Below are 16,272 nucleotides of genomic sequence, written 5' to 3'. Positions count from 1 at the left end.
TTAGGAACGCTTGTGTCAGAGTGTTTGTGTGCCTTATGGCCACCACTAACTAGAAGACTTCTTCTCTAGGTTGAAGACAGGCCTGAGCCAGTCCCTGATGCCCAGCAGACTCCCAAATCACAGCAGTGAGCACTTTCACTCTTGTTCACTTTTAACACTGTTTTTTCTTCTTCCTTCAGGCTATGAAAGTCCTCTCCAAAAAGAAGCTCTTGAAGCAGTATGGATTTCCACGTGGGTATCTCACATTCAGAGGTCTGCCTGTTGTCCTCAGCCAGGCAGACCTCTCCATAGAAATGTTGTCTGCAAGGACTGCAGAACTTGGCCTCATTTGAAAACTGCCCAAGTAGTTGGGGGGCTGGTTAAAATGCAGTGGGTAGTGAAAGGGCAGGGGCAACCACAGGGAAATTCGACACGCTTATTAATTAGGTTCCTGGCTTTGACTTTCTGAGTCTCTTTGAAGAGCTGACTCTTCCATACTCACCATCTATGAAGCCTAATAAAGTGCTGGAAGTTAGGCAGGGTAGACCCCCTGCTCCCAGGGGCTCTCCTACCCCATCAGATAGTACCTGGCTCCAGAGGCGCGGCCATGGGACCTGGCAAACAGACCAGCTGGGAAGCCAGTAGGAGCTGGTCTGAACTGGGCTTGGAGATCTCTGTTCTGGGTGGAGACTGTAATGCTTTGGGATGATAACAAGGCGATAAGATCTTCCAGAACAGCTGGATGTATCTACAAAGGGGCCAGTGGCTGCCCACTCGGGCATGCCAGGTGCTGCTGAAAAATGAGTAGTTCTTCACCATGTTGTCACGATTGCAGGTCGGCCTCCTCCCAGAGGGTCGAAAGCATCCTCCGGAGAGCAGCCAAAACCCATGGCGCCACTGGACAGAGTCTATCAGGAAATAGCCATCTTAAAGAAGCTGGACCATGTCAACATCGTTAAGCTGATAGAGGTGAGCTGCTTCTCCACCCTAAGTTGCACTGAAACAAGTCTTGTTTGTACTGCAACAAGATCTTTCTTCAACTGTTCACACTTCAGTCAAAATTGGTTTAAAATAGTTGTTCACAAACTTAGGCTGGTGATTCCAAGCAAGATCATACCCATTATAAACAGCAAACTGACATGCTTATCCTGGGCTTTGGGCTGGTGCCCAAGAGAAGGCAGCTGGCTGTGCTGGTAGAAATAGCAGCGAGCTTGGACCAGTGAAACTTGTCCGAGACAAACCTGGGAAGATGCACAGTGGAAGGCTTCAGTGCCATTTTCAATATTGGCTGAGACCAGATTAGGACAAGCAGTGTCTTTATTGGTAGGCTGTTTCTCCAAATACAGGCAGAAGACCAGATTTTTCTGGAGACAAGAAAATCTGTGTCCTTCAAAGCCCCTCTCTCGGCAGGAATCTCTGAATATTAACCTAAGTCGTTCTCAGTGCTCTGCAGTTCAGCACAGTGTACAGGGACCAGTAAAATGTTATTTGATGAAAAATATCTTTTTTTTTTTCTCCTGCTCTTTTTCTTTTTCCTGTTTCCCCTTATCTCTGTTATCAATTACAGGTCCTTGATGATCCTGCGGAGGACAACTTGTACATGGGTATGTGAGTCGTCATATGCTAACAGAACTGTCTGGGCTTAGACCTAGTGTTGCAAGTAACACGTATCAGGGCTCGGGGTCAATATCAGGAGGAAACTTGTACCAATTCTTTTCTGAAAAGTTCAATACCTGTAAAGGCAGTGGGATGGAAGGGGCCCTGGCAGTGTAGGGTAAGGCAACCTTGGTCTTAGTACAGCTGTGTACATCTCCTTGCCATGGGGACTATAAAAAGACGTGACAGTGGCTCTGCCCTCCCCTATGTATATGCTGGTTCCAGTCCTAGAGCCAGGAGGGAAGGGGAGGGTGCAGGATGGCTTCTCATACTCGTGCTATGAGGTTTGGTCTTTCCAGACTCCTCCTGTAGGCTGTGGATAGTGGCAGTGACTTTGGAAAGCAGTTTTGTCTCGGGGTATTCCCTGTGACCCCTGCAGAGAGACTGACTACTCTTGGGACCTCCGAAGACAGCAGCCTCTTGCCTTTGGCCTCTGAGCCCAGACCCTGCCATGGGGTGCTCAGCTGGGAGGCCACAGCTGACTGTGTGTTCATGCAGAGGGTGAGAAATTTCCACCCGTTTTGTCTTCCTCTCCCCTGAACCTTGGAAGTGCCGGCCACAGCCTAACCCCAATTTGGGCAAAACCTGGAGGGACAGGCATGGGAGGCACTGAGGCTCTGAGGTGGACCAGAGGAGGGGTGCGTTTGACCCTGTTACATCTCTGCTTCCCTGTGATGTTTCTTGATGAGACAGGCTGAAAGGCTGCTTCTCATGAGATAGTTATGGGATGCTTTTGAAGCTGCAAGTGAAAGGGGGCTCTGCCTAGAAAATGAAGCTATTTGCCTTTGAAAGGCCACTTTTCCCTTTCTGCTGAAGCCCCAGTGGCACTCTGGCAGCATCGCAAAGCAGCAGCCAAGGCAGATGCACGTGTGGTGGGGAGGGCAGCCGAGGCCATTGTTTAAAGGTCTGAACTCCTGGGAATGGAGAGAAGGGGAGAGATGAGGTAGCAAGCTTTTCTGTTGAATGAAAATAAATGCATGAAGGAGTCAAAAAAGCTGTAGAAAATAAAAAAGGGGGGAAAAAAACAAACAAAAAAAAAACCAACAAAACCAAGCTCTCCCTGTGGAGCAAGGTAACGGTCCCAGAAATGGCAGCAATAGCAGCAGGACAAGTGGGGTAATCTCTTGGTCCCACCGGGGGTCCTGGGGAGATTGCACTTGCCCCAGGCAGCGAGTAGTGGCTGTGGCTGTGTTGTCCGTGCCCTTTGCTCCCCTGTGCTCTGCCTGGGATCCCATGAGTGGTTCAGGCAGAGCGAAGCAGGCAAGTCAAGCTCATGCCTCTGCAGTTCCCTCGGCAGCAAGGGGAAGACGTGGGTGCTCAGGATTGAGCCTTCTGCGAGTGGATTTCCTCCCTCCTGCTGCTGACCCAGCTGATAACTGCACCTTTCTCCTTCCAAAAATGTCCCCCACTACAAAGCAAAACTAGAGAAAATGGTGTTTGCTCTTTGCTAATTACTGCTGGCATTAAGTACTGCTGTGAGCGCTCTGGAGTGCTCATTGGAAAGAAAGCAGGGGATGGAGGGTGCTGATAGCAATGGCACAAGATGGTTGAATAACGAAATGCTGCCATAAGCTGTGGCTTCTTGGAGAGCAAGACGAACGAATGCAGGCTGGCTTGTTGTGTTTGTACCTTCGTCTGGTCTAATATTGCAGCTGTAAGCAGGGCTGCTCAGATTTCTTGGGAGGTACAAGAAATCCTTTAGTAATTCATGAGGAAAGAGCTCTCCTACTGGATAAAGGCAGATCCTTCTGTTTGCAGAACAGATCGGAGACAGGATCAGAAAAACACATTGCCTCTAACCCCCTAATCAGACAGAAAAACTCATGTGCTCTACAGACCTCAACTCACACCAACAAATCTTCTCCAATTGCTCCTGCCAGGGAGTGTTTACCTCTGATGGCCATGTAGCTGTGCTGCTGATTGACACAGCAGAAATGGAGCAACATGTTCTTACAGCATCTTGTTCAGTATTAGCAATTTAGCAGAAATATCACACCAAACACCCTCCCTGAAGGTACTGAATAAAATGGGGCTCAAATCTGCGAGTGCTGACACCGGGAGCTACAGCCATGTGGTTGATAAATTAGCACCCGCTGCCTCCCTGTGTGGAGCTGGCGGGAGGTGGGGATATTTGTCTTTGCTGAAGAGATGAATGTTTTCATTTTGCATCCTCTGGTGTTCTTGTCGTGGGTGAGGGAAGAGAAGTGAGTGAAGATAAATTGATTTTCCAGGTATGGGAATGGATGTGGTTTTGCAGGTGCTAAAAAAATGAACAAGCCAAGTCCCCTCTTCTGATTCATGACTTGATTTCCTTTTCTTGCAGTGTTTGACCTCCTAAGGAAAGGGTAAGTAGCCCTCTGGGATCCCTTGTGTTGAAATTTTTGGTGTTCATCATCAGCTTCCTAGGTGAAATGGAGGTTTGATATGTACAGTGCGGCAAACCGCTGTCTGCAGGCAAGTGCAGAGGAGGCAAAATCCAGCTGTAGTTGCCTTTGCACTGTCACAGCCTGGAATGATGTTTTGAGTAGTGATGGGCTGGGAGGATGTGTCCTGGTGTCAGGCTTTGATCCACATAAATTTGATGCCCATTCCCCATTAGTTGCCTGGAAGAAAAGGTTTTAATAGGAGTATTCTGCTGGGGTTACAGCCACATCGTGGCTTCCTCTGGCACAAGGCATGTGTGGTTGCATCAACATTTACTGGCCACCCGCTGCCTTATTTTGCCCCTAGCACTAACGTACTGTGGGAGGCTGTTTTGTTAGCATGTTTTTCCATAGCAGGAGAAGCGATAAGGTGGTGGGAGTCTCCTCACTGCTTTTTGCTACACCTGTGCTGAATCTACAGCCCTGCAGAGTCACAGGGAGGTCGGGAGAACTGTGCCCAGGATGGGGGAGATTTCCTGAAGGGCTTATTTTTCTCTCTGGCCCCATGAACAAGCCTCTTGAAGGCTGCCAGCTTCAGCAGGTTGCTGGTGAGAGGCTCCCCAGTCTCCCTGGTGACCAGGCTGATAACTATCCTGTAGGAGAGGGGGAGGAAGAAAAAGCTCCTGTAATGGGCTGTGGCCAGGGAATGTGCAGCTGGGCCAAGTGCAGCCTGTCTGCCTCTAGAAGGCAATTAGACTCCATTAGCGGCTCTGCCAGTCCTGCTGCTCACATTATTTCTCCCTGGTTTCAGTAGCAGAAAAATGTGCATGAAGAGGGAGGGGAGGCAGTGGCAGAAAAATGCAAATGGGAGATGAAGGTCATTGGTCAAATAGCAGTAAGGGAGAAGAGAGAAGTGCTGCAGGAGGAGTTTGCTGCTGGGTGCTGAGGGGAAGAGCCACAGAGCCTGGTTTTGATGATGGGCCCTTCTCAGCCAGGGTTTGGTTTGCAAAGAGAGTGTCTCAGGAGCACTCATTGAAACCAGCCCAAGTCAGTGGGCCTATGTCCAAATGAGAGGTCAAGCTGCTGAGTACGGGCAGGATTAACCCAAGTGCAGTGAAGTCCTTAGCTCCTGCTATTCATCTGCTGGGCAACAGAAGATGCTGGCTAGCTCTTACAGCCTCTTTGCCCTCAGCTTTCAGCAGGCACAGGCAGAAGAGGGGCTTTTAGAGGATACTGTGCATCTCAGCAGTGGCGGCATACAAAGGAAAGGAGAGGAGAAGCTGACCCAGGTAACCTTGGCTATTTAGGGCTGAATGGCTGAGTTCTGGTGGTGGCTGAACCCTAAACAGCAAAATAGGTTTTCAAAGCAGTTTAGTGCAATGCACTGGAAATATTCCCGCTCAGCCTTTGAGCCAACAGTTCATGTCTAGTTTCTGCCCTGGTTTAGACTAGCTGCACGCTGATGTTGCTTCAGGACTGAGCCCCAGCAGGCATGACATCCAGTGCACAGCAAAGGGCTCTCTATCCCCACTGCTGCCTGGTACCTGCTGGTGATGCTGGTGCTCACAGCTATGAGCAGCTTTAGCAAGAAACCAAAGGCCAGACCCAGTTTTGTTCTTTCACTACACATTTACCTATTAGGACTCTCAGACAGCAGCAGTTAATCCTGGTGTTGGTGAGGTCTCTGTGGCTCATGCTGGCTCAGGGACAGCACAAAGCCACCCGTCGCCGCTAGTTGAGCTCACTAACCGAGGCAGCACCACGTCCAAAAAGGATGGCTGTGCCTCCATCCTGTGTCACTGTAGTCAGAACCTCTTGGGAGCCTGGCCCTCAATGCTGAGGACATACTGATGGAGAACCTGAAACTCCTCCAGCAAGGAGGGATACTGCCATTCTGCAGGCTACTTACTCTCCTTCTTTTGAACAGGCCTGTCATGGAGGTACCAAGTGACCAGCCCTTCAGCGAGGAGCAGGCTCGGCTCTACTTCCGAGACATTGTCTTGGGCATCGAGTACTGTGAGTACGACCAGCACTGTCAGCAGCTTTGCAGAGCGTGTGCGTTGGGCTCCTGCTCAGCTGGGGAGAAGCCTCTCCCCTCTGGTGGGCTGTCAGTTGAGCGAGCAAGGTCCCCTCTAAATGATTGTGATGGGGTTTGCAGTTGATGGTGGCCCTGCTCAGCTCAGATTTACGCAGGCAGTATCATAGGTGCTGGCAGCAGTTATTCCTTAGAACGGGCATCATGAAAATAGTGGCTTCCTTTTCTCTTCTGTCTATCTCTTTTTGGAGAGCATCTTTGAAGGCAATAGCAGAGCCAGAAAATGGGTGTTTGCAGTGACACAGACTGAGTCAGTTAGCTTCAGCTGGAAAAAATTGATGTCTCCAGCTTAGCAGGGCAAGAGCTGGCAACCAGGGCTGGGAGGGTGTCTGTCCTTGCCTGTTCCCTCCACAGCATCAGTTTCTGACTTGTCATCACTCAGGGCTGTGTCATGACTAGAGCCCAGTGTTGCTGTGCCCTCCCAGGGTCTTGGTGACTCAAGTGTGTTCCAGGCTCTGTCCAGAGGCTCCAGCAGCAGGTTTCCTGTTTGTAGCCCATTTGATTATCATCACCTCTTTTTAGTAAGTCTTCTCCCAGTGTGACCTGAGGCCAGAGTCTTGCTGAGCACCTGTCCTGAAGAGTACAAGGAGGCCGCAATAGGCCTGTAAATGACAGCAGGGATTTTTTTGGCCCTGTTGTAGTTGGTGTCCTTGCTGGCATGAACTGGGCAGGGGTGGGAGAAGAGGGAGAGCAGTCTATCTTGTGAGTGTGGAACCCGAGAAGCAGCGAGGGCTGGCTGGTGTTCCGCTCATGGACTCTCTGCAGAACTGGCATGTCCTTGTAATTTCTCGCTCTCCGCAACAGGGAATGTGAGGCTGCCAGATTGCTCACCGCTGATCTGCAGACCTTGTGCTGCAGGCTTCGTGGCTGGGCATCTCTTCTGACCTGTGCCAGCAGTGGGAGGATACCCATGAAATTGCTGGTTGCTTTCTTGTCTGTAAGACAGAGCTCTGAAAGTAGCAAGCACAGTGCAGTTGGACACTTATACATGCAGGACACATCTGTACCACGCAGGGGGGTGTGGGTCAGAGAGCCTGGAGCTTTGATGTGGTGTGGCATTGGTAGCTGGCATTACTCTGTGCTGTGTCTAAGCGTATTACACTGCACATTCCCACTCCTCCTGAGCCTCCTACCAGCATTGTCATCAAGTCAGAAGGCACAACTCGGATCCCCTGTTGCTCACTTATATTAGACTGAGCCCTCTTTCCCTTTTCCAGCAGAAGGTCCCTGCCTTTATCCTCAGCATTGCTCCTTGCACTGGAGCAGTTCGTGCACAGGGTGCTACCAGGGACCCACGTAACATGGAGGTACCCGTGAGTCGGCTGGTCTGCATTTACAGCTTGTGCACCAGCTGGGCACGTTGTCAGGCAAACTGCTGGTGAGCTGCGTTTGTGCCTCTGTGTGTTTGATTCTGCTGTCCTCCTTGTAGACAGCTCTCCGTAGAGTTTGGTGTTCTCATCATCTGCTTTCTCTGCACATTGATGCACTAAAGTATTGGCCATGGTTGGATGGCTGAATATGGGGAGGGAGAGATGATACAGAGGCAATTCATGACTTGCAAATCTATTTGTTTTCTAGAGGAGTCAACAAACACGTAGATAAGGTGATCATGTTACTACACTGTGTTTCAAGTGCTAAACAGCTTTTGATGAGATCCATTAACAGTAGCTCATAAAGAAGCTCGTAAGTGTCTTTGTTTGGATGGCCTCTTGTGGATTAATAACTAGACAATCAGCAAAGCAGGAATGCAGCTTTCACAGTGGAGGGAAGTCACTAGTGCAGCTAAACAGGAATCCATAATGTGGCCTGCGTTGTTCAATATATTCCTAAATGACCAGAAAAAGGTTAGAGTACAATAAGAGAGATTGGTGATGACAGCTAGTTATTCAGGATAGTCATTGCTAGGACTGACTGTGAACACTGGCAGGAAGATGTCGTGATAGCAAGTGACAGCATGATAAAATGGCAGATAAAAATTCATGTTGCTGACTGCAGGGTAATGCATGAGGGGGAGAAACAACATTAAAAATATGTACAGAGTGACGGGCTCCAAATTAGCTGCTCTCACTCAGGCTTTGTTATAGACAGTTCTCTTGAAAATGCTAGCCTGTTACTTATTGACAGCCGATGAAGCTAACAAGATTCAGAGAATTATTGGGAATGAAATAGAGAAGAAAACAGAAAAAGCCATTATAGAGTTATTTGGATCTGTAAGAGCTCTTGGATACAGGCAAGAAGTTCCTTGAATATTTTGTGCATCTTGTCTCAGCCTGTCCTGCAGGACAGGAACAGCTCTAGAACTGAAAAAAGCCTGAGAAGGGTGATCAGGACGGTCCTGGAACATATTCTATACAAAGATGGAACAATATCTGTACAGAGATAAGACCAAAGCTCTTAAGATTTGAAAATTATCATGGGAAGGGGTAATATAGCAGTCTTAGAAAATCCTAAGTGTAAGAGAGTTGGTGAACAGGGAATGAATCTTCTGTCTCTAAAGGTATCAAACAAAATAATCAAGTAGCAAGTTTAAACCAGAAGGAATTATTCTTTCATGTAGCATGTAATTAAACTGTGACGTTCATAGCTAGAGGACATAGCAGGTGCCAGAACTAAACGGGCTCAGTGATTAGACAAGTCTGTAGAAGAAAAGAGCATCAAGGCCTATGAAATATTAGGATGCAGACAGAGTTTGCCATCAGGTGCCTAAAGCAGGGACTATGGGTACTGAAGGTGTTACATCTCTCTGCCTGATGCTTTCCCCCAAGATATTGATCCTGGCAGGTGGCAGAGTACTGGGGTAGGTGGCCTTTGGCTTGGCTCCTCTTCCATCCAGCGGCTTGTCCACACCATCCTTGAGGTTGCTGCTGTGCTGACCTGAGAGCAGAGAGAGCTGCGTTGTGCCAGGTTCTGAGAGACTGGTCTAGGTTAGCTTGGCGTCTCTCAGGCATTCCAACCTTTCATTAACCTGCTGGCTTTGGCAGTGCAAATGCACAGTTTTGGTAGCAAACCAGAAGACAGGGCAGCCAGTAGAGGGAGGGACAAGGACGCTTGAGCAAGTGATCATCATTCCCAGTCAATGAGCAGCGTGCAATGCGTGAAAGGTCAGACATGTGCAAGACAGAGCCACGTCACCCTCACTGTTTAGTCCAAGGTGAGATTTTCCCAGTTGTTTCAACCTTTGGAACTAAATACCTCCTTCTCTCACAAACCAGAGGGAATTGTTTCAGATGTGCTTTCAAAAAGTTGATGTGTGGCTGTGTCAAACTGAAAAGGAACATTTCATGCTGCCATAGTGCTTTGAGCCACATGTGCCTCCATTTCACCGATCTCTAGTGGCCCCTGCAATCTCAGCAGCTCGTCAGAGCCAGAGCAAGCCCTTAGCTTTTGTCGAAGACTCCCTTGGTTTCAAAAACCTGTGGTGAACAAGTCTCTGAGCATAATGAACCTTGCTGAGGCAGAGGAAGGTGGTTTGCAGTGCCTTGGTCCATCTCCACATTGAAACGCAACACCACCTCATTTTTTGGCTAAACCAGTGGGTGAGAATAAAATCAATGTTTGCAAGTCTGTGATCATCCAGAAGCTTCCATGTCCTGCCAAAAGTCAGGACACCCCAGGAAGTCAGTGGAAATGTATGTATGAATGGGAAGCACAAGATTGTTTTTTAGCAGAGTTTGAAGGGCAAAGACTGCAGCTTTTTATATTCTCATTAACATTCATATTATAGCAGAACCTGTATGCCTCAGCTGGGAGATCCAAGCTCTGCTGTGCTGGATGCTGCTGGCGTAACAGTTCCTGCTCAGAGGAAACTTTTTAAGTTTAGAAGATAGTCAAAAAGAAAGAAAAAAAATGAAGTGTGGTTAGTCCTAGGTAGAGGGAGTGAAACAGGGCAATAAATTGTAGGATGCCCAAACGCTCCCAACCACAGGAACAATGGGATGCTTTATTTTGGGCTATTGATTAACCACTTATTTTATTAGCAAATGAAAGTTAAAAATGGTGTTCTTTCAGAACTGCTGGGTAAATGCATGGCAGTTATTATGTAATTACAGAGAAGTGGTGCAGCGTTTGTGCACACTGAAGGGAAAGTGTTGCCAGGCAGTCTAGAGATTGCAAGGTAATTTTACAGTAAGCATGCATAATTGTTATGTAATTTGGGGGACTCTAACTGTGCAGCTGCTTGAAGCTTGCAGTCATCACAGCAGCAAATGCATCACTGCTGGTTGGGTTTTATTAAATCAGAAGTTGCAAACTGGATTTGTTTTGGAGTCTGCAAGGTGTTAATCCAGGCCAGCGCGCTGCCCTTGGTGCAGGTGGTATGTGGTGAGTGGGAAGGGGCTGCAGGAGCCAAGCCAGTGGGGAACGTGAGCTGACATTTTAAATTACTGGTGGTGGCACACGGTCCATGGCCAGTGTGTGTCTGTGGGGACTGGACGCCACCCGTTACTCCCGACACTTGCCTGGGGTGGAGCCCTCCCGCAAGAGGGCTGGCTCTGGGGGGGGGCGCATTTGGCGGGAGGCAGTGGTCGCTGTGGTGAGAGCAGAAACATTCTGTGCCAGGTGGGAAGCCTGGCCTAGGCACGGTGGGAGGCAGGGAGAGATGCCCTGGAAAGGGCAAAGAGCTCCCTCATCCAGGTGATGCCACAGTGCTGCCTTGCTTTGTCTACTGATTTTGGCTGGGTTTAGTACATTTAATACTGGGAAGTGTGCTTCGCTACATGCATGGACTAGGTCTTTTTCACTGATCGGTGAAAAAACAGAGGCAGATTTAAGGGCTGAGAGATGGGGAGATCTGCCCATGGTAGAGTATCCCTTCCTCTGGCCCCCGAACAGCTGGGAAAATATTTTAAGCTTAAATGTGGTAATATTACTGGTTCACCTGTTCAGTTTTCATATGCCTGTCTTAGACCTGGGCTCCGTTGTGCGGACCACTTCGGGAGTCATTTAAGCACATGCAAACTTTCATTTCCGTCCTGGTGAAATCAGCCTTACAAAGGAAAGTGCTTTTGTTCCCGCTTGCAAGACTTCCCCAGCATTGATGGCATTGCACACGCACCTTTGTAAACTGGGGAGGCAGGCTGCTTGTTGGAAGTACCACTGGAGTGGTAATTCCAGAATCTACTTTAGTGCTTTGGATGGAGAAGTTTTGCTGGATTATTTGTGTGATTAACTAAAACATGGTACATGTTTAAGTGTCTCTGAATTGTGGCTATGTGCAATTACCTCCCATTCTGCTTTTAACTTCCCTCTAGTAGTGCTTTCTGGGGTTATTTAAGCTTTAGTCTCCCTTCTGGTAAGGCGAACATTGCTTTCCCAATGATACTTGGCAAAAACGGATGCGCTGGATAGTGAATAGTTGCCAAAGGAGTTAGCAGCTGCGGCAGGAGCCCATCCTGAACGCCGGGAGGTGAGTACGGTGCTTCCCCGCAGATCCAGGCAACTGTGGCTTGGCCCAGGGTGCCTCGCAGCCGGGAGCCACCAGCAGCGTGGGTCTGACGGGCGTCCAGCTGTGCACCCTGCAGCGTGCCTTCCAGCACCCTGAGACTGGTGGCTCAGACATTTCCTCGGCCAAAGGTTGTGTCTTTAATAGCCTCTGATACTGTTCCATTCATTTGTCCAATCACTTTTTAAGCTTGTATAAATCTTCATCTGCTACCTCTTACTTACATACTGTGGGGAGCAGTTCCCATTCAGGGTTGAGTCTGGTCCTGCAGGTTTCAGCTGATGCCAGGAGTGACTTAAGAACAATCATGGCCTCTCTGTGCCACCCTGGTCTATAAACCTCAATCACATCTTACTTCAGGGGTGGCTATTCAAGGCTGCAGGGTCCTTGTCTGTGCCAAGGGCCCTTCCACCCCTTTGACCATCCATTAGAAAAAGATAGCGGTCGTGGAGCCCCCTAAGCCATATTAATTGAGGGCGCAACAGTATTTCAGAGTTGTCTTCTACAGTAAAAGTGGCTGAAAATACTGCAGGAGTTGACACATCCCTCCTCCCAACAAAGCCTACAGGTTTGCTGGACAAAGACAGATATTCTGCTGTTTTACTTCGGATATCCTGGATACGGTGATACCTGAATACAGGTTTGACTTCTTGAAGGCAGTAAAATTTCCTTCTCGACTGACTCGGTAATGACTTACATTTAATAACTACACAGTAGATGGGTTTGCTGAATGAATGTGAATTTGGTGTCATGCCAGCTTGCTTTGGCAGATGAACAGTGGAAACCAGTGCTAGGTGAAGCATCTAACAGGATGATTTTCTTCCAGTGTCAGGCTGCTGTCTGCTCGCCAGAAATTGTTCCTTATTGTGAGCAGATGTTTGGTTCAACACAAGAAGTAGATACGTTAAACTCTTCTCCAGTGGTGGGAGACGTATATGGGAGCGGCAGAAGATGTTGTGAGAGAGAAGCATACTCCATCAGAAAACGTGAGGGATATGCCAGGCAGGTATCCCAGTTTGGTTTTAGGTTGGGACGCAAGTAGCTTTGCTTAGTAGGAGCCCAGTAAAGAATAAGAATAAGCAAACGAAAGGTCCGTCTAAGCAGATAGCCTGGCTGTGACGCTAGCCAGGAGCAGACACTTAGCGCAGAACACTCATGCAAGCTTAACTCGGGAAAACCCTGCTGACTTGCACAGTCGAGGTGAAGGACAGTGGCTGTCCCTTCTGCTGTTCAGCTGCAAGCTTGGTATTTTATCTGACTCTTGAGAACCTGAAACAACTGCTGTCAGTGTGGCTGAAAGGAAGAAGAAACATTTCCTGGGTTCTCTGGAGAAAATGCACGATTTCCCTACTGTGACTGTGTCTAGGGAAACCTAGACACAGTCTAAGTCCTCTCTGCTTGTCTTATCTGAGCTATTGGGCTGGAGAGAGGGTCAGGACACACAACTAAAGCTGTTAGGAAGTTACCTTTCCAGCGGTAGTTCCCTGCAGAACACCTGTATGAATGCCTGTGATGCTCTGGAGCCCTGCACGCTAAGCCTGGAGCAATAACGATGTGCCTGACGGGCAGATCAAAAGTGGCTTTTCTGAGATAAGACAATCTACTTGATCATCAAAATGCGAGTATAATATCCTTTATCTTAAAAGGAAATTTAAACAAACAAATCAACAGCAGAGTCAACACAGGCTTGTCTATTCTGAAGAATACCTACTGCGATGTAAGGCTGGGGTAGGCGTGCTCAAGTGTCAGTAGCGTAGATGGGTTTGATCTGGTTTGGCCCTTGGCAGAGGTGAGTTCCTCAGGCCTCGTGTTGGCGTGGGCCAGCAGAGGTGGGACACAGGTCCCTGATGGAGCTGCTGTGTGCTCCACTATGTTTCCCAGTGAGCTACTTTGATCCATCTGTGCCTCCATTCCTGTGTGCGAGATGGGGATTTGCTCCTTCCCTGCTCTTGCCTCTTCCCTGCGCAAGTTTAGAGCCCCTCAAAAGGGAGCATGTCAAGGTGGGGGCTCTCGACTGCAGCTACAGCTGCAAGGTGCTGGGTGTTATAAATGACACCACCAGGAGAGGAGGGGCTGGTTTGTGTTTTATCACTTGCAGAGCTCTATTTAGATGATAAAAAAACACAAAAAAACCCTTTCATGTGGCTGCAAGAGTTGCCAATACGGGTCGATGAGGACTTTGTACAAGAGTGAGAGTAATTAGCTGGTGGAGCAGATCAGAGAGAGGTGCTAGAACCTCTTAAAAAGATCAGGCAGCTTGATTTTTGTTGCTGTTTGATGCAGTTAAGCAAGTGATTGTGCTTGGGGTTAGTCACATCCCATGGCGCAGACTGAGCAGGTTGTTTTGGCAGTACTTGCTGCATGTACCCTGCTCCCCACTTTCTCAGTGGTCCCTTGAACGTTGGCACCCGTGTAGCTGTGACAGGAAGCTCTGCGTGTCCTCGCTGACTGGTGGAATATGGTGTGCTCACGTGGGCTGGAGAAAGGATGTAGGAAGGCAGCCTTTGGCAAGGCTATCTCTCCTTCCTCTTCCCCACGGCTTCCTACCAGCAGTATCCCATACCTTATCCCTTCTGCCAGGAGCGCCGTGGGCGACAGGGTGCGTTCCCTTCCAAAGGACGGGCAAGTGCTGGGTGTTGGGAATCTCCCTTTGTAAAACCTGGGCGTAAGCAAGATTCTGAAATGGCAGAGGTTTGATGGATGCAAGAAGAGTGGAAAAAGAGTGAATAGAGCTGAGAAAATCTGAGGTGGGTCCTTGCCCCAGCTGCTACATGAAACCCCTGCAATCGGCTGACCATGGGAAGGAAGGTGTTCCCCTTGCACACCCTGCTACATCCGTGTCCTCCGGCTCTTCCTCAGCAGAGCATTTCAGATGACTGCAGAGGCTTGCTTCAAAGAGCAGCCTTCTGTTCTAAGCTCTGGATGGTGGTGCAGCAGTTTCCTTAGGAGGGTATTAAATCATTTCTTTGCTACAGGGGTGATGTGAGAGTAATACTAAGCAGACTCTGCAGTAGCACCATATGGATTGCTTTTGCCCTTGAATGGGAACGGGATTCTGGTTTTAATCAAGTATAATTCAGCATCAGCCTCAGTAAATAGCAGGATGTGTCGGTGTATTGTGAAGTTTTACATGTATAATTTTTCAACGGGCTTTTAGTAAGTCAGTATTAACCTGCTGGAGCTCTAAGGTTTCCAGAAGGGAATGCAGTGAAAGGCACCTTTTTTAAAACGACATAGGAACAATCTCTCTTTTTCTAGCACTCCTATCTGTGCTCCCTCTTGGTGTTCATTGTCTGTTAATCTAGGCAGACAGTTCGCAGGAGCTTGCTTCTGAATGAAAAGGAAAGGCTATTTAGTCTCCGAATAGCCTGTGGTATCTAGATATGAGGAGCATTTGTGAAATGAGTAGCCTGTTGCAAAAAAAGCTGCCTTGTCCACTGAAGGCAGCCAAGGGACTGAACAGAAAGAAATGATGTGCTCAGCGGGGCTTTGCTAATGAGCAGTGATGGAGCAGGGAGGCAGAGCCGCAGGAGACCTGCGGAGAGCCCAGGCAGGGCTGTGTGCTGTGCACGCAGGCAGGAGCCAGCTGGCCCAGCAGCAGAGATCCTCCCCAAAATCTGCCCTTTCTCCAGCCCCATCTACTGTACCACAGCCACTGGAGATTCACCACTGCCTGAACACAGCTTTGCAATACGAGTGATGCAGGATCTCTAAGACATGACACAGTTTACAGCCGTGATGCTCCAGGACCTCAGCCCTGGCCCATACCTTCCTGAGCAACTGGGGTACAGCAGAGTGGTGAGACCCTCTCAGGGGCCACGTGCGTGCTAACAGCAGCGATGGTACTTGAACTACTCTTCTACTGTTTTTCTGCAAGTTTCATTTTGTAGTTATTGAGGTCGTTTGGCTCTGGCCATGTCAAGCTTAGTTCTGCAGGGACACTGACGCCGGTTCAGAGGCATGTAAGCCTATGCTTTCTTTTAATACCATTCCCACATCGCCCACTGGCTTTTCAGAGATGATGCTCACAATGTGCCAAAGCGGTGTCCTAAATGAGCATGTTTTGTGACCTGGGAGTACAAACTAGCTGCTCGCTCCCTGGACAGGCATCACCCAGGGTGTTTGCGGGCTTGGCAGAGCCTGGGTGGCGGAGTACCACCAGGCAGCCGTGACAGCCTCTTGGCATTAAAGTCATGCTGCCTGTTGTCTAGGGCCAGGTGAGAGACCATGTTTGTGGTGCTGATGAAGTTATGGGAGAAGTGGGTGCAGACTGCTTGAAACTGCTGAAAGGATGTGAGTAATCCAAGTGTGCCACTGTAGAGGCTTTCAGGGAATCCATCCTGGAACAAGGTCTGCTGTAAGAACCAGCTGCAAAGTCACAGGCAGCTTTTCATGAAGCTGTGGGTGCTTTTTTCTGCCCCTTGTTGGGAAGGTGTGAAAGCAGAAGCAGGCGGCCCCAGCACAGCACACCCTACATCCTTGTTGCTCTGAGAAACTCTGGGTTCCTCTGTTTCATACCTGAACACCCAAACCATTATATCAATGCTGCTAATACCAGCTGAGTTAAAATACATTGTAATGAGGAAACAAAACAAAATCCTGAAAAGCCAGATTTTCAAGGAGTCCTTTTATTTTGGGTAGTTGCTTCATATGGGCTTGACTTTGAACACCGAAGTGTGGGCTCATCGCAGCTGCTACAGGCAGTAGGTGCAGCGTGCCTGCTAGCGACTCTGAAATTG

General features: G+C 48.8%; 1 protein-coding gene across 2 annotated transcripts in view; it reads left to right on the top strand.

The window, feature by feature from the left end:
- The window catches only part of CAMKK1 (calcium/calmodulin dependent protein kinase kinase 1), a 104,306-nt gene that overhangs the window by 60,971 nt on the left and 27,063 nt on the right, over positions 1-16,272 (top strand). For both annotated transcript variants that reach the window (XM_075112956.1, XM_075112957.1), the window contains exons 5-9: positions 180-231; positions 815-948; positions 1,547-1,583; positions 3,959-3,980; positions 5,926-6,014. In XM_075112956.1, coding sequence (XP_074969057.1) covers positions 180-231; positions 815-948; positions 1,547-1,583; positions 3,959-3,980; positions 5,926-6,014 — 334 coding nt within the window. The remainder of the gene's footprint in view (positions 1-179; positions 232-814; positions 949-1,546; positions 1,584-3,958; positions 3,981-5,925; positions 6,015-16,272) is intronic.

This window comes from Phalacrocorax aristotelis, chromosome 18 (genome assembly GCF_949628215.1).
Source record: "Phalacrocorax aristotelis chromosome 18, bGulAri2.1, whole genome shotgun sequence".
In the NCBI taxonomy this organism is placed as follows: Eukaryota; Metazoa; Chordata; class Aves; order Suliformes; family Phalacrocoracidae; genus Phalacrocorax; species Phalacrocorax aristotelis.
Note: the sequence above shows the minus strand (reverse complement) of the source record. Positions and strands in the feature narration are given on the sequence as shown.